The 19388-nt window shown below is 38.1% G+C and overlaps 2 protein-coding genes across 2 annotated transcripts; one reads left to right on the top strand and one right to left on the bottom strand.

Annotated features, from left to right (window-relative positions):
* Positions 1–535: 535 nt before the first annotated feature.
* On the bottom strand, positions 536–15427 carry LOC149044843 (uncharacterized). The gene is made up of 14 exons (XM_089207925.1): positions 15256–15427; positions 12572–12783; positions 11248–11377; positions 9784–10021; positions 8440–8825; positions 7971–8208; positions 6908–7314; positions 6069–6315; positions 5116–5306; positions 4763–4969; positions 4136–4379; positions 2874–3064; positions 2427–2630; positions 536–2013 (listed from the first exon to the last, which is right to left on the bottom strand). Exons 1-14 carry the CDS (start codon positions 15395–15397, stop codon positions 1763–1765), a joined length of 3288 nt encoding a protein of 1095 aa, XP_089064051.1. The 5' UTR covers positions 15398–15427; the 3' UTR covers positions 536–1762.
* Positions 15428–15860: 433 nt separating this feature from the next.
* LOC113682973 (small nuclear ribonucleoprotein F) lies at positions 15861–19346 on the top strand. Its single transcript, XM_027200169.2, has 4 exons — positions 15861–15994; positions 16881–17006; positions 18247–18311; positions 18826–19346. The coding sequence occupies exons 1-4, from the start codon at positions 15989–15991 to the stop codon at positions 18890–18892; spliced, it is 264 nt and encodes an 87-aa protein (XP_027055970.1). The 5' UTR covers positions 15861–15988; the 3' UTR covers positions 18893–19346.
* Positions 19347–19388: the final 42 nt, after the last annotated feature.

Genomic DNA, 19388 nt, shown 5'->3' with positions numbered 1-19388 from the left:
CGGGCAGGTTTTCTCTGTTGCAGTATTCCCATCACATTGAAATAGAATTTTAAGTAAGAGCAGCCTCGTCCATCAAATTTAAACTTGCATGTGTCGTTTACACCCTAAGATAACCAGTCCCGGACACATGTATAACTAAACCGGAGATTACTTTTACAAAGCTCGATGGGATTGTTTATCATGAATATCGGGGGAAAAATAGAAAGATGAGGGAAACCAAACCTTGTTGGTCAGTTCTTAATGGAACATTTAGCTTGCACTGTAAGTCCGTTGACAGTGGGCAAACTCTGGAAAATTTTCGGCCGCCATGTTGGATTTTTTAAGGCGGTGGGAAGTTGGCGAGAGGAACCAATTTCTACCAAGGGGGTGTTCCAGGGTGAGATGAAGGAGGGAGATTGCTCAACTATGCACGTAAAACTTTGGGCAGTTCACACGGAGTAGATAGCTTGGTTATAATGGAAAAGACTCAATCTGACAAAACACATCAATTAAATCAACATTTGCAGCACGCTAATTAAATTGACGTGTATTCTGGAAGATAACTTGACTGTATTTTATTGAGTGCTGGATGTGAGATATAAAAGTGGACGAATTCATTGAACAAACCCTACAGAGTCTCAAACTGTTGATTGTTAATTGTAAATTGTCTTCGACTACGGAAAAACAAGAGTATGCTGCACACGTAAATACATAGAAAACGCGAGAAGGTTGCGTTGCGTTTTGAAACGTAAGGGAGGGGGGGATGGGAGGAGGGAAAGGAGGCTCATTAGACGTACATCGAGCTATATATTAACTCCACCTTAAATTTTCAAATTTGCTTTTGTTTAATTCTTTGACTCAAGCAAATCTCTTTGCAGTGTTCACATTGCCCAAAGTATCCGTGATCGACTCTTCTGACATGGGGACTCATTTTTTGCTTTCTCCATCGCTCGTGAAACGACTAATATAAGCTATATACATCCCTCTATGCATAATAGGGTGGTTCATAAAAATTCACTGAACACATCATTATGTCCGCCGCCTATAGGGGATCGAGTGGCTTTAGGGCAGCTCTGCTTTTCCTTTAATTATATTATCTAATTATTAAACCGATTCATCGTGCTGAAAATTTGTAAACTTTTCCTAACTTGGAGAATTAAATTTTGCTTGTTAAACTACACATAGTGTTTGGGTGATGCCATAATACTGTGATCTACCACTAAAAATTCCTTACTAGTATATCATGAAAATCTCCAGCCACAGGAAATAGCAATACCTTGCTCATTGCAAAAATCGTCTATAAAATTCCTAGATTCGCAACTGCAATGATGAAACATCATAAATGTTTCCGTCGACTGAATCCCAAGGAACAGTACCGCTTCACTCGTCCAGGCTTTTGCGAAATCTTTCATTCGTAATTCGACATAAGCATGCTGATCTTATGTGGGGTGAATCATTTATTAATCACTAAGTGCAAGAGATATTTTAAACTGCAGTTTATGATATCTTGCTATGTGATGATGGTATCTACTCTCAAGCTAGTCCACAAAGCTGTTGTTACAATAGTTCAGTGGGGCAGGTAACCGAGATCCTGGTCAAATCAAAGAACTTTCCTGCCATCTAAGTTTTTGCTAGTGGGAAAACATTGACAAAATACTTTCTGTACAACTCAAATAAGGGGGTAGCACTGCATCCCAGTGCAGACCAAAGTATTGGGAGTTTGTCGAAGTGGCAAAAATAACAACCTAAGCAAAAACGCTTCGGGAGTACTTGTCGGTAATAGCTACACAGTTATGGCCAACAGGTCTACAGTCACAGAGTGCAAGCAGGTCGAACTTTTCTCTGTGTCATAAACGTACATCTTTGAATCTGGGTCTTGCGTGAGCGCCACGTCATAAAAACAGCGCCACACTTTTCCAACTTGATTAAATTTTCTGTCAAATAAGGCCATTAGGGTCGTACCACATGCACTTTCCGGGTTACTGGGATATCTTTCGTTACAGAGTTGATCCCTTTTTGCCTGTATTACAGCGTCTAAAAAAAGAAATACCACATCATTTTAAAGATTTTGCGTACCCTTAAGAGTACGTCGAGAGAAATCTGAGATCACATTGGGTTAATTCACTTCGTCTTTTGATTGGAAACTCAGGCGACCTTCTCAACCAATTAGCTGCAATTCTACAGCCGTTAGTGACTAGATCACTTGCAAATTCGCACACTTCAAGCTCTTTACTTGTTTTTAAATTGAATTCTTACCACCATGTTTTGATACCAATCTACTGCCCTCTAGATGTCGTATAATTGATGCCTTCCCCCTAATTTTTGCTATCACAGTCCAAAGTGAACCGTACAACCTTAGTCTCTGTTGGTTTACAGTTAAAATATTATTAAAAAAAAATGAAAAAATTAATCGCTTTGTAGAACTATCACGCAGATCTCATTCCCACCTGCCAATGAACATGACGAGGGCGTGACAACTTCTATATTTCCATAAAAGTTCTTCCTAAAATTATACCAAGCAACTGCATCTCCATTCCATGCTCCACACCCTCTGTACATCTCTTTTATCTGTTCACCAGATTGCGCAAAGCTCCATACATTCACCCTACTCATCGTCCCTTCAAAAGACTCAGCAGTTTCAAAGGAACCGCCTTGAGAGTGAACAAAACATAAAATGTCGTGAGTTGAATTAAACATACATTTTGATTGGTTCTTAGAGGACAAACGCAAATATGACGTTACCAGCAAAAACTTCTGTTCATTCATTCATCAGTGATACACTTTTTTGCTCTTGCAATAGCCACATTTTAACGTCATCTGTGATCTATTACTGAACACATGTACGGCAAGTTAGATTTTATTGACACAATCATAAGAAAGAAAAGCTGAAATACCATGAGAATCTTGCTCTTGGCCAAGAATGAACTTCCCATTCCCGTCGACAATCAGTCCGGTTGCGTAATTATCGTTGCACCTGACAGAAACGCCATTGTGATACACCCAAAACTTTCCATTTGAGTTTTTCCAGGTCATGCAAACATGATGCCAGCCATTGTCGTGCAAAGGATTACTTAAAAATGTTTCTCTAAACAAGGAACACGGGGAACAGAATTATTAACGCTCAAATGTACCATCAATCTTCATATAACTTATCATATTTCGAACTGGTGACAACCATTTCAAGCTTAGCTACTCCTGAAGAGTCTACCAGTTTCTTTAATACTTATAAAAAAAATTCGACACTCGAAAGATGAGTAGGTTGTGTCGGGAAATCAGTTAACTATTTTGCTTCATGTACACTATATTCCTCCAGATTTCCGGTTGTCTCTTTAATAACCTTCGAGCGTTTCCAATCCATTTATTAAGATGCATGCAGTGTACAAAGGACTTTACTCAAAATACACCGACAAAACTCTTCACCCTACTGAATTTTATTCCCATGGAAGTTTTGGTGCCCACTCTTTCGCATTGTTACCCATGAAAAATATGATCCGTAACTAATAACTATCAATACAAACAGGTTGTCGGCTCATTTCGTCAGGGTGACTACAAGCAATCTGAGGATAAGTATGGAAGACATTTAGGCTTGGATAAATTTGAATGACAGTGATATCAGGGGTTAAACTAAGGAACGCGTCCTCAAGCTTAGGAAAACAAGCTATGAGAGATTTAAGACTTTAATAGATTTAAGGCTGTAATACAATAGCAGAAACAAAACACAGGGCCTTCTGCTTTTAGCCAGCGAGAAATTTTTGAACCTTTCAGCCGTGACTTGTGATCTGTGACTCGTGGATTAGAACCGCAGACAAAATGATAACATTTGAGCTAAAGTATCTGATTAACCCACTAAGTTGAGTGTTTGAGAACTCAAGCCAATCAACTGTTATTGTAGACTACGGAATTACTCGCTTATTCCTTTTCATGAAACTACCTTACTCTCGACAAGCAAATATCACCTTAGCTTTTAAAAAAAAAAAAAAAATTAATAACATCGATACATTGAACGTGTTTAATAAGGGGCATTGGAAGAGTGACCACAATCAGAATCAGTTTTTGTTCCCTTTTACCGTTACCGTATGCGTCATCCTTTCACTAACTGTTTTGGATGTTAAGTATGATCAAGACTCCTGTGTGACGTTTATCATTTGTTACTTACTTCCAACCGCCTGTGGCGATTCTGGTCCATAGCTTCGCTTCTGAAGTTACATAGCCCAGTGTGAGGGCTTCATTGTTTGCAGAGCTGGCTGAATAGGTGAAAAAATAGTGGATGTTTTTGGCAGAACTCGAAAACATTCCCCAAACACAGGCAGTCAATGCCGTAAGTGACGGCATTGAAGTGTACTCAGCATAGTTTGCAGTTGATTTGGAATTGAATTTCAAATCAAAATCACTCTCTTTGGCTGGAAAAAAGAGACAAGAATCTTTAGCAAACACAGTTATAAATAATGAAAAATCATCAGTTTAAATCACTGTTTAAGAAAAGAAAAGAAAGAAAGAAAGAAAAGAAAGAAAGAAAAAAGAACAAACGTGATTATTTGTATCAATCAGTGTTAATATGAAACAATTGAAGAAATTTCAACCTTTCCAGTCGGATCAAATCGGATCTTGACGAGTCTTACTCGGCAAAAGAGGCTGACCCCGACTTGAATAAACTTCCTTCTCATAAACGCTTACAAACTTTTTACTTTAAAAGGGTTCCTTTCATGGTGAGTCAGCCTAGTTTGCAAACCAAACAGGCGAACATAAAGAGGCACTTGGAGCCGAGACTCAGACTCATTCCTACCTGACAATGAACAAGTTGAAGGAGTAACGACATCTATATTTCCATAAAGGTTGCTCTTGAAATTATACCAAGCAACTGCATCTCCAATCCCGGATGATCCACACCCTGTGGACATCTCTGCTATCTTGACGTCAGTCATCACAAAGCTCCAAACATTTACTCCGCTAATCCTTCCTTCAAAAGACTGATATTCTTGAAAGGATCCTCCTTTAAGAAGAAAGAAGAAAAAAAAATAGGATTTTTCAATTCTGATTGCTTTAGTCTATCACCCACGACACAATAACTCGATGCCATGCCTATGAGTACAATGCCGAGGTCATAATAAAGTGATTACGAGAGAAAAGCTGGAGTACCGAAAGAGTCCTGCTCTTGGCCGAGAATGAAGTTCCCATTTCCTTCAACAGTTTCACCGGTGGCATAGCCAGTAAAGCACTCGATCTTGATTCCGTCAGAAAAAACACATCTCGTTCCATCCAAATTTGTCCATGTCATGCAAACATGGTGCCAGACATTGTCATGCAACGGACTTCTTAATGTAGCAGATCTAAATGAAGAGGATAAGAAAAGGAATTTATTTCTGTCATAGGCAGAGGATTGTGGGATGGAATCACATGACAAATGATATTCAGGGGGAACGGAGGGGAGGGGGGGGGCGTGGAAAATCAGTCATCGATTAATAGCCAATGAGGGGGAACGGGGAAATCATGCAATGTTACAGAGAGTTACAAGGGGGTGAGAGAAATCAAGTAAAAAATTCTATCGTGACATAGTCAAAATTCTCCAGCCCCCTTTCCCCCACCCCCCCCCCCCCAGGAGATAAGTTATGACAGGTTCGTGAGTCTGAGTAAATGATGCTTCCTATGGCGACTATTTTTGTTTCCTCATCAGATTCATTAAAAAAAAATTGAAAAAATGTTTGATTGCGTTGTCACCAGAAGTCTCTCCAGGCAGCAGACTTAGAGTTACTTTCCCTAAGCAGTGCTTCTACCTAATGGGAAACAGAAAACTGTCTGGGATACCTGACGAGTTGCTGGTGGAGGGGAGGGGAGGGGTGGAGTGGGTTTGGGCTACCCTGAGGCGGATTAGCTTCGCATTCATGGGATAGTAGCAATACTTCAGTTCACTTCATGCGACTAAATTGATTGATTTCCAAAATAAACTTTCTTCTACCCCATTGCCTCGATCAAGAATGCTAATTGATGGAAAGGAGACTTAGGTTAAAAAAGAGGATTGGGACAAAGGGCGTTATAACTACATTGATATATTGCTGATTCAGTTTTTTAATAGTGGACCCACTGTCACTTACTTCCAACCAGTTGACAAGATGTTAGTAATGATTCTCTTATCTCCAACGTGATAGCCCAAGACAATGCCTTCATTTTTGGACCTGGTGGCAAAGCTGAAGAAATAACTGTACCCCGTAGCAGAACTTGACAGCTTTCCCCAGGCACAGGTAGTCAATTCAGTTAACGACAGCGTGGAAGCGTACTCTGCATAGTTAGCAGTGGACTTAGATTGAAATACCAAATCAAAATCACTCCCTTTTTCTAAAACTAAAAGAAATTTAAAACCAACAGAAATTAGTAAGGAAATCAGTTGATAGACAGAGAGACAGATAGACAGACAGAAAGATAGACAGAAAGATAGACAGATAGACAGACAGAAAGATAGACAGAAAGATAGACAGATAGACAGACAGACGGACAGACATAAAGATAGACAGACAGATAGACAGACAGACGGACAAACAGAAAGATAGGCAGACAGACAGAAAGACAGCCATACAAACAAACAGATCGTCAGAGAGAAAGACAGACAGACAGACAAACAAGCACATAGATATAGGCAATTTGCCGCGAGACCTTACCTACGTCTATAGTTACGGCCTAAACTGGAAAGCATAAATCCTGTCATCATTTGCACGCCGTCAATGAGCATAAAAGGAGATGTCTAAAGCACTGAGGAGCTCTTAAATCGCAGACATGTTATAAAAGTTTACTCTCCAGAATTTAATATTCCATTTGTTACCCAACAGAGGGCAGGCCTCAAAGAGTACTCTAACTAACTGTTTCCCCCAAAGTCTCTGTAAAACTAGATTAACAGTTTACAAATATTGACGTTCTCGTTCAATTAGGGCGATCTTACCTGTGAACGGAATGGTGGACACGTTTTCAACTGATATGTTGCCATGAATCGGTGCATTTCGTATGTTTCTCCAAGAGATTAGGTCCCCAATCTCTGCACCTGGACTTCTAAATAATGCAACTATCACATTCTCATTGAGCACTCTACTCCACAAGTTAAATTTTGCCAGCTTCCCACGGAAGCTGTATTCAGGTTCATAGTCTCCGTTTATCGATTTCAGGCGCTGCCCGATGCGTATACTTCCCCCGCCAGGGATGCCAACGCCGACTTTGTGTTGTGATAGGGCGCTTGTCAAGATACCATCCTGGAAAAACTGCAGTTTACCGTCCTCGTTTGTCCATGTGATACCTATGTGATGCCAAAGATCATCGACTGTTAATGGTATCTTGTGGCCGTAAGGGGATTCACTAAAAAGAAAAAATTACATTTGAGTTCAAATCACGTTCGTTCGTTCTGGGTTGACAAACAAAGAGACAGTTGGGACAAGACAGACAGACTGACTGATTAAAAGGTGATAAGAGGGAGGGGGGGTGGGGGTTTATAAGATGATTTGGTTTCATCAGCTGATTTGATAATGTAAATTGGCAACCGTAAAGTTTTCATAAATTGACATGCCGAACATAAGCTCATCGTCAGAACGAATACAGGAATTGTGGGTTGCATGTGTTTTATAAGAAGAAAATGGACCTACGCTTTTGGTGGGACATTGACATGCAGGCAGCCTAACATACAGACACACATTTCGAAAGATCGATAGACAGACAAATAGACAGATAGGGAGACCGAAAGAGAGACGAACAGACGGACGGACAGACAGACAGACAGATAGACAGACAGACGGTAGGGCAGACAGACAGACAGTCGGACAGACGAACTGACGAACGAAAGGCAGGGAAGACAAACTGAAAGGGCGGACAGACCGGCGAACAGAAAGACGAACAGAGAGACAACAAGATAGACAAACAGACGAGCACATGGATGAATGATCACCTTAACAACCGAAGTAACACTAAACTAACTAGTTTCTCAAAAAACAGAAACTCTTAAAGTATTAACTACATACCTATTTAGAGTCATAATACGTAAGTTCAGTGCTCCTTGTGTGTGACCTCGATAAAGGAAGAGTGCTTGTAAAATGTCTGCCGTCGAGTACGAAAAAATTGCTTGAGCCACACCACCGTCATAGCTTCGCTTCATCCAAAAGGAAACAGTAAACTTTGTCAAAAACGGCAACGTGCCGGCGTCTATGAAGTTGCTAATTTTTCGTTCAGGGAAATCCAATACGAATTGACTTTCATTAACTGAAATAAAATCAAAAAGCTAGTTCATTCAACAAGTTTTCTAAAATCAATATGACTGTCAAATCATTGCTACAACCTTAATCTGGTAGGAATATCATTGGGTTACAACACTCCACGGATTTACCAGTAACGCTGCATACGACGTGAAACAAGGTGGAATTAAGACTAAAAGATCAGAAAGCTGAGAAACACGTCAACACAACATAGGATTAAAATAGAACAACGACTAACCATTGCAAAAACTGCTTTGAAGTGAGATGATTGTAGCACTCCCATGAATACCATGTCGAAACATTCTCCAGTCTATTACATTCCCTAATTCTTGATTGCATGACGTCGACTTTTTCTCCAAATCATTGTTGTTCATTTTTCTGTCCCACATGTTAAAGGACGCTATTTTTCCAATAAATGATTCCTCTATAAGATATCCCCCGCCATACTCCTTCTGATGCTGACCGACAACTAGTTTCCCAGGGCTAATGGTTTGGGACTTGCCCCAAGCGCCTTCGTAAGAGATGAGAACTCCATCGACGAGAAAATCCCAGCGACCGTCAATGTTCTCCCAGCTCACACAAATATGGTGCCATAGTCCGTCATTGATGGGAAGCATGGAGAAACTCCTCGAAATAGAAAAATGTTGGTCGGATTTTGTTACCATTAATTCACAATTGGAAATAATTTAATCAAAAGTGCTGGTTTGTACCATCTGCAGACAGCAGACGGCAGACCGTTGGATACTAAATGCTGACTGCCGACTGTTCACAGCTGACTGCTCTCTGCTGTTCACTGACTGTCGACTATCGTCCATCGACTGCTACCTAACGACTGCACACTGACGACTGCCAGCTGCCACCTACCTCCTGTTACCTGCTGACTGTTGAATGCTGATTGTTGACTACTTTTACCGCCTGTTTACAGCTGAGTACTGGCTAGTGAATGCTCATGGTTGCTTCAAGGCGACTGCTGACGGCTGGCAGTAGATGGCTGACTGCTAGCTGCTGACCGCCACATGCCAATCGCTCCCACCAAACGACGCATTTTTTAACGCGTATTACTCACAGCTACCTACAGCTCTTTGCTGACTTTACACTTAGAGAAAGATGTTTTCCGACTCGTCACGAGCGTAAGACAAAAAAAAAATTCTGAGTCCCGATGAGGAATCGAGCCTCAGACTTTCGGATTCCGAGCTCCGAAGCTCTACCACAGAGCCAAAGAGAACCTCAGGTGAGCAAGGCCCATTACGCGTCCTGCATACTGCTAAGATAAGCAAACTCGATAGTGTTATGTTTTATGAATAGAATAAGAAAGATGGCAAATTTTATGCTCGGTAAAGAAAAGGAGAAAGATGTTTCTCGTCTTGTTACGGGTATGAGTCGAAGAAAAAACTCTGAGTCCCCATGACGAATCGACCGCAAACCTCCGGATTCTGCGCCCCGATATTTTACAACTGAGCCCTGGAACTCACCAACTTACCATCTTTCTTATTCTGTATAATTCATACTGCCTGCTGACTGCTGCTTATCATAGAAGCCAAAAAAAACCAAACCAGCGAACAAAAATAAGAAACAAACCTACTTGCCGTTATTATTGATAAGTACCAAATTACAATTATCCATAGTCTTTGTACATCTTAGTTTCAAGTCGCTCTTTCCATTTGGACTTATGTGAGAAAAGATGGTACTCCAGCCAGAGGATTCATTTACATTTATCCAAAAACTCATAGAAAACTGCGGCAAGCTTTCAGCAATTTCAGTTTCAAAGTAATCTATGGTGCTTTCTTGGGAGAAGAAAACTTCGTAATCTTCAGCGGTTTCTAGGATAGTTTACAAACAAAATATTAAAGCAAATGTAGAAAACGATTCTTCAAACCTTCATCAGTGTCGGGGGTAAGTTCCTAAAGAAACTGTGGTGCTGCGTCGATGGGAGAGTATAACAAGGTAATTTGGTTTTATCAGCCGAGTTAATCACGTAAATTGGCCACAGTTTCAAAGAGTTTCAAAGCTGACATTGCGAACGTTAGCCCTTCGCGAAGGGCTAACGCTCGAAATGCAGCTTTGAAACTCTTTATAGTTGTTAATTACGCTATGAACTCAGTCGATAATGCTAAATTACCCTGTTTCAGCTTTAAAACTGTCAATAATTTGCACGACAATTATATATATTGCTAAATGTTCCTAATTGGACCATTCACTATGCATGGTTGAGGTATTAATTATAAAGGGGCAGAAAAGAGTATCTTTAAAGTTGTGTGCTGGATTTTTCCACCTATTGGTCTAGACCTTTATGTACTCCTATATACCGCTTTGTTTTCAGACGAATCTCCCTCTCATTTAGACAGAATCAAGACAGGAAATTACAACCTTTCAACTCTTATGGTAATTAAAAAGGTCTTCAAAACCCAATACATGTCTTGATGGCTTAGAATGCAGGAAAAAGAAACGTTTTAGTTAATGATTGGTCGAATAAACTACCTTTTCTTTTGAATTAACGATAGAAATATTTTGAAGGATTAGTTCAATATTGTTTGATAATTTAGTTCTTTGTAATTCGTAAATTCCTTGTTGTTTGCTCTTGATTTAAAGTGGTACCCTTCCACTACAGAATATCCCATTTATATAGAATAACCTCTCAATAAACGGGATTATTTTTCTTGGAAACTTTTTAAGATTCCGATGGAACCTTTTTAAATGCTTTGGCACGCGCATATTACGAGTTATTGCCATTTCTCTTAATTTAAGATATATTACAGGTATTGTCTGGTGCATATCTTGTGTATCTCCATTCTATTTAAAATTATTCATGTATGCCGTGACTATTTATGTTTCGGTTGAATTCGATAATTGACGGCACTTTGTGTGTCTTGCCTGCGGAAATTTGATCTCATAGACTGTTAATTCCTCTACTCAGTTGGTGATCAATTGAGAAGTTCTTTGCCATAAGTTATGGAAGAAACAGGGCATTCACCCCTCCCCTGTCAGTATTTTCGGACTCCGTCACCCCTCCTTTCCCTCCCCAACCTGGCTTCCTTTGTTTACTTACCGCTCCAACTCTGGCAGTTTTCTCCGACTCTGCCGTCAATACAGATGCACCGGTACTCAGCCTCTTTTGAACAGGAGTCCACGCATGTCCCATCATTCAGACAAGGTGAAGACTGGCATACAACAGAACCCTAAAAAATCGTTGGGTCCAATGCAACAAATAGGAATAAGATTGAGGAGTTAGTTGATCCAATTTTTTAGATTTTAAAAGTTTGTACTGAGATTTGTTTTGCTGGTATAAGACTGTTGGGCGATGCTCCCTTTAATGACTCTTTAAGTATTCCTGGTTTCAATACGTCATGATGGTTTTTTTTTTTTTTTTAACAAATTCACTGAGGTTTTAAGCTTTATCAGGAAAAAGACCACAATAAATTGATTTTCTGACACATTTTTGCTCGGTAGCTTTCTTTTGCTTGTAGAGAATCACTAGATTTCTAATTTTCTGTACGACATACGAAAGTCAAGGGTTAGTGGTTTTAATTCTTATTTGGAACATTTTCACATATGGGACTCTCACTATCGTTTATGCTATAATTTATTAAAATACAGTAACTATGGTCCAACCACTTAACGCCTGTTTATCTAACTTAAAGAACGCTGAGGGGATGTCCCTCTCAAGGACACCAAGGAAATTCCTTAAAGACGATTGAAATATTCCTCGAAATTCCTCATACATGATTTTATTCGTTAGTAAGGGGTTCCAAAAGAAGGTAGAACAAGATATTAATTCGTTTAACGTCATTGGAAAAAGAAATATGTCAGTTGAAATCATAATGATTGTTATGTTATTTTATGTTATGTTATGTTATGTTATGTTATGTTATGTTATGTTATGTTGTGTTATGTTATGCTATGTTATGTTATGTTATGTTATGTTATGTTGTTATGTTATGTAATGTTATGTTATATTATGTCATGTCATGTTATATTGTTATGTTTTGTTATGTTATGTTATGTCAAGGGAAATAGGGAAATATATGGATTTAAAATATGTACAAAAAAAATAAAATCTAGTTGTAGTTAGAGAAAATTCTAATTGTAGAAAAATAGTACAAAATTGTCATCTAAATGTAAAGAGATCTGATAGTATTTAAAAAAATTTTAAAAATAAAAGAAAATAAATAAAAATAAATAAAAATAAATGAAAAATAAGATATTTAAATATAAATATATATATATATATATATATATATATATATATATTCAGTTAGTGACATAAACATTCACGAGATATTGACTATGAGCTGACCTTGTCCACATCAAAGACATTCATTAAAAGAGACATACAAATTCTTATACAAATTCTTCAAATTCAGATTACTCACGCTTTTTTCATAGTAAGAAAATCCCTCCTTGTTTGTAAAATCATCTGGTTTATTTCCCTTATCTTGATTGTTTAATTCACATCCGTGAAGTGCTTGATTTCCCTCTTGGTAGTTGTATGAGATGCACAGCTCATTCTTCAGACACTCAAACGCACAGTCAAAAAGAGAGGAGACCTGGAAGCTGGAAATGACGTGACCAACAAGAACAGAACCTAAATGAAATAAGAAACTTGGTAAATTGAGAGCTTGGTAATGATGCTCAATCACTGAGTCACAGATTCTTGAATGGTAAGCTAGCTGGGCCATAACAGGTTTTCATGTGACACGCGTCCCGCGAAGACAGGACAGGGGCGGAAATTGAGCCTATCACGTCAAATTCATATGTAACGTATGTCCTGCATACTGCTATGATCAGCAATATCGAAAGCAGAAATCTTCAGTCGAGTACAGTATATGACCTGATTACTTCGTTCATTTTTATTTTCTACGCCAGTTATAAAATGAATTTGTATTTTTAAATTAGAATTCTGCGAATGGCTGAATGTTTTTACCATCTCTTAATAAAGCCCAACTTCGATATAAGGACTATGAACAGCGTGAGTTCCAAATATAAACTATAATGTTTTTAACTACAGACTACGCAAATTTTTAGCCTTTAGGGACCTAAAGCAGTTAGGACGGTAATGCCATGGAAGACTTAGAGTAAAAAATGAATGTCGTATTTTAAGTTGGAATTTCGAAAATGGTCGCATGTGTTTAGTGTCTCTTACGGCGCCCCACCTCGACTTTAGCATAACGTATATAAGCAGCATGGAGCTCCGAATGGAAATAAAAACAATTTTCCGAAGCAGTTTCAGTTCGCAGAAGACGCAAATTTTGGTGATTTCACGTTGCTGTTTGTAGAGGATGGCTAAGAAATATTGAAAGTTTTAAAACGCATATTCTGACTATTGTTCTGCCTAGTATAGATTTTTTTTTGCTTTGTGATGTCCTCATGGCCGTTACCATCGTGGTTTTGTGTAAAGAGAAGTTTCACAAAAAATTGAACGTCATTAGTTTTTGTGATGTTTGAGGTAATCAGCTTCAGCTGGAGGAAAAATAAACTCAAATTTTGCCTTAAACTCAAGGAATATATGCACATCAAGCGGCCCTTGATAAGCCCACACTGTATCAACAACGTAACCGCATCAACTTAATATTTAAGGCCGGCTATGTAAACAAAGTTTAGCCGTTGTTTAACAAAACCGCGTTCTGTGCCATCTTCAATTTAGCCGAACCTTCCATCTGAACATTTCTTTTTGTGAACAGTGTCAAGAGAGCCGAAAGCTCGTAGTGGAAGGAAATTTTATCTCATTAAATCAGTCCTCTTATAAAGAATCCCTGAGGCCCACTGCTTGCGTAAAAACCGCAGTTTTGTGTTGGACGTCATGTCAATAACCGCCTATTTCTATCTATATGCCATCGGTTTTTATTTATATGTGTAGGTAACGGTTAGAATCAATTATGTATGCATCTCCAGGTTGTCCTATACTCAAACAGTTTTAATCTTTTTTATTCATATAGTCGGCTGACGAAGCTGAACGCCACATCGAAAGACGTTCAGCAAAAATACTCTTCAATTCCTGTTTTCTCGACCATGTTTTTTTCAATCATTTTTAAAACGCAATGATTATTCGCATGCACGCTTACCTATACAAGTATTACAACTCTTTCGGCAATTTTTTAGCATGTATCCAGGATTCCGTTCACACTCACACTGAAGGCAAAAGATCTCCCTCTCTCTCTTTCGAACTGACAGTTTTCACGCGAATTTTCTACGCGCACCGAAACAGCTGCCTGTTCCAATTTGAAAAAGTTTGTTTTGAGTAATGCTGTTAATGATGTGATCAGTTTCGATCAGATGTCGCCATTAGGGGGCCAGCTGACGATTAAGGCATCAAAGCTTCATATTCTTCCAGGAGATATTCACCTCATTCGTACAATCTCGAAGCGAACGTACACTGTAACATCAAATCTGACTTATACGAAACAAGTTTTAAGCCGAAATTTTTTTTCTCCATGGAACCCGCCTAAGCCTATGTTTGTTGACTTAAAATTTAGCACGATGAAAATGAAAGTCAAAGATTACATAAAAACCCTATGTTAAGTTTAATCCTTCGATTTTCTGGTGCTGATTTTTTTTTTCCAGTTAAACCTGGTTTAACTAAATATGATGGTTTGCTGCTGTAATCGGGGCATCACACTAATAATGAAGGTTACGGGAGTCTGACACATTAAGTCAATCACCTCCAAAATAAATCTTTTAGTTTCGCTTACTCCTTGTTTTAATACATTTTTTTAGAACGCACATATAAAGGACATGGCAAAGCTTTCTTTAGGTTGTCGGAGGCCTTTCCAAAGAATTCTATAACTCAAGCCAAAATAGCAGTTCCTTTTTTCAGGAAGTTCTTGTCTCTTCTTGGCCTACTTTTCTTTCTTCTTCTTTTCCTTCGTGTATTTCTTGATATTCATTCCCTACATACCTCTCATAAATCAGGGGGAAACTCCCCTGCAGCACCGTAAAATATCAGATAGTGCTGGCTCGTTTGACCCTGGTGCTTGCGAATACCACCTTAATTTAAAAAGAATACGATTTGGAAATCGTATATTTCTTCTACAGAGATAAGTTAAGTCAAAACACCTACCTGTAGCGTAAGTTTTGAAATTTCCAATCTTAACGCAACCCTGTCGCTGTGACGATAATTCAACGAGACAGAATGATACTTGGATAAGAAATAATACAATTATTCCCTTCATGAAAGATATTTGCTGCGTTATCATGAACATATCTACTCGAGGATTCCATACATTTTCATTCTAATTTTTTGTGTATGAATTCGAAGATAGGTGCGGCACAGAGTCAGAAACTTAATTAGCTTAATTAGCTTTAACTGATTGATTATGAAACCGAACGGTATGACCAAATCTAACAATAAGATTGTTTAAAAGTTTTGCACTAATCAAAAGATAGCAACCGGAAAAAAACATAGTTACGTAAAAATTATCGAGGAGATTCTGCCAAAAAAATTGGCAGGTCAAAAGCTTAGAATGCCAGTTTTAATTAGCCATATCATAACTTTTAGATCTATACTTTGCAACTAACTGCAATAGCTGTTGATCTCTGGAAAACAAATAACAATATTATTAATAATAGATTACAAGAATACTTACCAAGCGTGAAATAATTACCGATTCAAAGAACATGGACTGGAACCAGGCGCCGACTACCCACAGTGCCTCACTCGTCTATGTCCTGACCGCTGACCGATACGTTTCTCAACGTTGACAACGAAGAAAGAAGCGCGTGGCTTTTGCTGGAGTTTGACTACACTATTTTTGTCGTTTTTAACAGCACCAGGTTGTCTCAAATCTTCCATCATGGCGGTTAGTAAGCTATTTTTGGTTATTTTTCGTTGAACTGATTAGCTATTTCGAACTCTGCACGATTTAAAATCGGCATAGTCTCGGAGTCTCGTGGTGTTTCCTGTACATAGCATACAGATGCATGCTAAGATAGCACATCACATTACACGGCTAGATCGCTTCCTAGTTAGGTTGTTCCACGCTGTGGTTACTCTTTCTAAGTGTTAGGTGGCTAGACTGAAGGTTTTCACAGTGGGGACACAAGGTTTATTCACCTAAACCAGATTAAACTCTTGTGGTAACAGATAACCAGTCTTGATTTCACTCTCGCATTAAAACTTTAAGGACTACCGTTCTAACGAATTATTAAGTGCTTATATGTATATCATGGATATGTCACTCACTACCTTATGGTGAAATGCCTGTGGTCTTAACTGAAATTTACAGGTCGTAATTCCCTAAGAATTACTGAAACGCAAATAAAGAAAAACAGAGATCTACAAGGATAGTGAATAAGTAAAGAAATTTACATTAACTTGGTTGTTCTCATCACTTTGACGATTTGACTTGTTATTAAAAAATACCAAATCTACTTAAATCTGGTGTAAAATGCTGTTTGAACATCATTGATTACAACACAGAATTGGTTTGAACCCAGGATTAACATTTTATTGTATTGTTTGATCATCTCTGTAAGAGAAGTCCTTGTTATGGGTATTAGTGACTGATTTCTAGGCAACCTTAGGCTTTGTTATTATCAGTGTTAAGTGACAATCGTGGTCGTTGAATTGTCAGTCGCCATCACAGACAACAGTCCTTCCTATAGCAACTCTCATCAGAAGATCAGACTGCACGATCGAAGTATTTATTGTAAAAGAACTGACTTTTCATTAAATTACCTACTCAGACTATGCCCTTAAACCCCAAGCCCTTCCTTAACGGGCTCACTGGCAAGCCAGTTATCGTGAAACTAAAATGGGGGATGGAATACAAGGGTTACCTTGTGTCTGTGGATGGATACATGAATGTTCAGGTAAGTTTATCTTCTGCGAAATCTTCAGTTTTTCACCAACTAGACTTGTTTTTATGGGCTTAAAAAAAAATGCTGGTTGGAGAAAACATGGTATATTTAGGTGGGTGCTTATTTATGGTAAGCTTGATTTTGGCAGGAGAATCTCGTATTATCTTCAAAGCTTAGCAGCCAGCTTTGATTTTATAGGACCAAAAAGCTGGGGACAGAAAGAAGCTTTTAGCAAGAGGGGGGGAGGGGTTAGGTTAGGGTTGGGGGAGGTGAGTAACAGTCTTTAAGAAGGAGAGGGGGAAGGTTGGGGAAATATAAATAATGGCTGCTAAAGACCATTGATCTTTTGGAAACTCTGTTTGCATATGAACAAAGCTTCCCATTGGTACAGTTTAGCCATGCCTTTCAGTTACAAGCTGAACTGTTTCACTTTGCCCTTGCCTGACAAAAAGAAACAAATGTTAAATTCTGCAAAAGAGAAATTGTTAAAAAAAAAAAAGATGTTTGGAAGTATGAGCAATCAGGAAACTTTTTGTCAAAGACAGTGAGCTTCTCTCACTTCTAGTCAAAGATATTTCAAATAAACAAAACACCAAGAGTAATTGTTATTTCAAATGTTTTGGCAGAATCCATGATGATTTCCCATAGCATCAAGATGTTTATAAATACAGTTTTGTAATATCCCCTTTCCCCTTACTTTACTATTACCTTAACTAGTAAGACACACAGCATAATTTTTCTCTCTCTTTTATGTTATACTGCTACCTATAAGCCTGACCTTACCTGGTTTTAAATAAGACAGGGTGCCTCAATTTGACTTTCTTGAGAGGTCCAGAACGCAAACTGCCATTCATGGTCCCAACTTTGTTATAATGCAAATAACCACTTTGAGGGATTTGTAAGCACGTGTAATCTACTTCTTCAATGCTTCCACTTACATGGGCTGTGAGCAAATTTGCTTTAACCCTTTAACTCCCATGAGTGACCAACACAGAATTTCTCCTTACATTATCAATACAACATCAACCAGCTAGCTGATGAGAATAAAGAAAAATATGAATTTGTGGATAATTAGTTGATCTAATACTAAATTCTCTGAACTAACGTGATAAGAATTGTGTGGTTGGCAGTGAAAAGAATTACAAACTTGATCTGGGAGTTAAAGGGTTAAGCACATGCTTGTGCATGTTCATGTACTGTAGTGTAATTTGTATCATATACAATGGTGAAAATGTGTTTTTTGTTTTTACAGCTTGCTAATACAGAAGAGTTTATAGATGGTGCATTGACAGGCAACTTAGGGGAAGTTCTAATTAGGTAAGTTGTTACCGTAAGATTGTGCTCACGTGGTGTGATGTTAGTTAAAGTGGCACTGTCTTTTCCTAGCAGTACAAGGTTATCTTTGGAATAGATCCTTTTAAGAATGTCCAAAGATTATCATGTTCATTCTCCTCTTTTTACTGTGTCCTTTTTTTCATAAATTTCTCTATTAATTTTCCACATTATTGCTAGATGCCAATCCCAAATATTTAACTCTCTAACTCTCAGAAGTGATTAACATGTAACTTCTCCTGAGAGTATCCCTACATCATCCGAACTTACAGCTAATAAGAATACACTAACTAATCAGGCAGAAGATGTTATCTTGATCGAACAATAAATTCTCATAAGTAATTAACAAGGTAATGTGTAGTTGCAAGAGGGGAGAATTGACAATCAGATCGTGGGAGCTAAAGGGTTAAAGAAATCATGAGTAACAACTTAGGAACTCTTATAATTTGCTGAAGGTGAATACATTGCTATTATGTTGTTGTTTATTTTCTTTGTGTAGGTGTAACAATGTTCTTTATGTTCGTGGCGTAGATGAAGAGGAAGAGGATGGAGAGATGAGAGAGTAGCCTCTTAGAACTATTTGCAGTCAGCTTTTTTTGTATTATATTTATTACTATGTAAATTTAGGACTTTCCTATAAATTTTATCCACTGAAAAGCCTCTCACGTGCGAGAGATGTTACAAGGTTAACTTGTAAACTGGCGTCTTCTCATAGAAATTTGAGATCAAACTTCATTCTGATAGTTGTCATTTGTACGTTCTGCAGTTTTGAGCTTTTGAGTAGAATAAAAATATATATATTGTTGGTAGTTTAACTGTACTTGTAAAAGCATACAAACTAGTCCCAAGGAAATGACACGACTATTCCTCAAGAAGGAAAAAAGTTTCTTGTAGTTTGTCTAAATAGGTCATTTTATTTGTATTGAGGTAACTGTCATTAACATACTTGTGCTTCAATTTTTTTTTTTTTAATATAATAACAAAAAAACTTAAAGTAAATAATACTTGTTTTCTCTGAGATTATTTTGTGCTTTCATACGTGATATTCAAACTTATTTTACT

Source organism: Pocillopora damicornis, chromosome 5 (genome assembly GCF_964200805.1).
Source record: "Pocillopora damicornis chromosome 5, jaPocDami1.2, whole genome shotgun sequence".
Lineage (NCBI taxonomy): Eukaryota > Metazoa > Cnidaria > Anthozoa > Scleractinia > Pocilloporidae > Pocillopora > Pocillopora damicornis.
Note: the sequence above shows the minus strand (reverse complement) of the source record. Positions and strands in the feature narration are given on the sequence as shown.

Excerpts from the sequence above, each read along its gene's own strand:
- LOC149044843 (XM_089207925.1), bottom strand. The coding sequence starts at position 15,397 with ATGTTCATGATAACGCAGCAAATATCTTTCATGAAGGGAATAATTGTA. Across the intron at positions 12,784-15,255 it reads TTTCAAAACTTACGCTACAG|GTTCTGTTCTTGTTGGTCAC; the intron begins GTAGGTGTTTTG and ends TATTTCATTTAG. Across the intron at positions 8,826-9,783 it reads CTTATCAATAATAACGGCAA|TTTCTCCATGCTTCCCATCA; the intron begins GTAGGTTTGTTT and ends TATTTCGAGGAG.
- LOC113682973 (XM_027200169.2), top strand. Across the intron at positions 17,007-18,246 it reads ATGGATACATGAATGTTCAG|CTTGCTAATACAGAAGAGTT; the intron begins GTAAGTTTATCT and ends TTGTTTTTACAG. Across the intron at positions 18,312-18,825 it reads TTAGGGGAAGTTCTAATTAG|GTGTAACAATGTTCTTTATG; the intron begins GTAAGTTGTTAC and ends TTCTTTGTGTAG.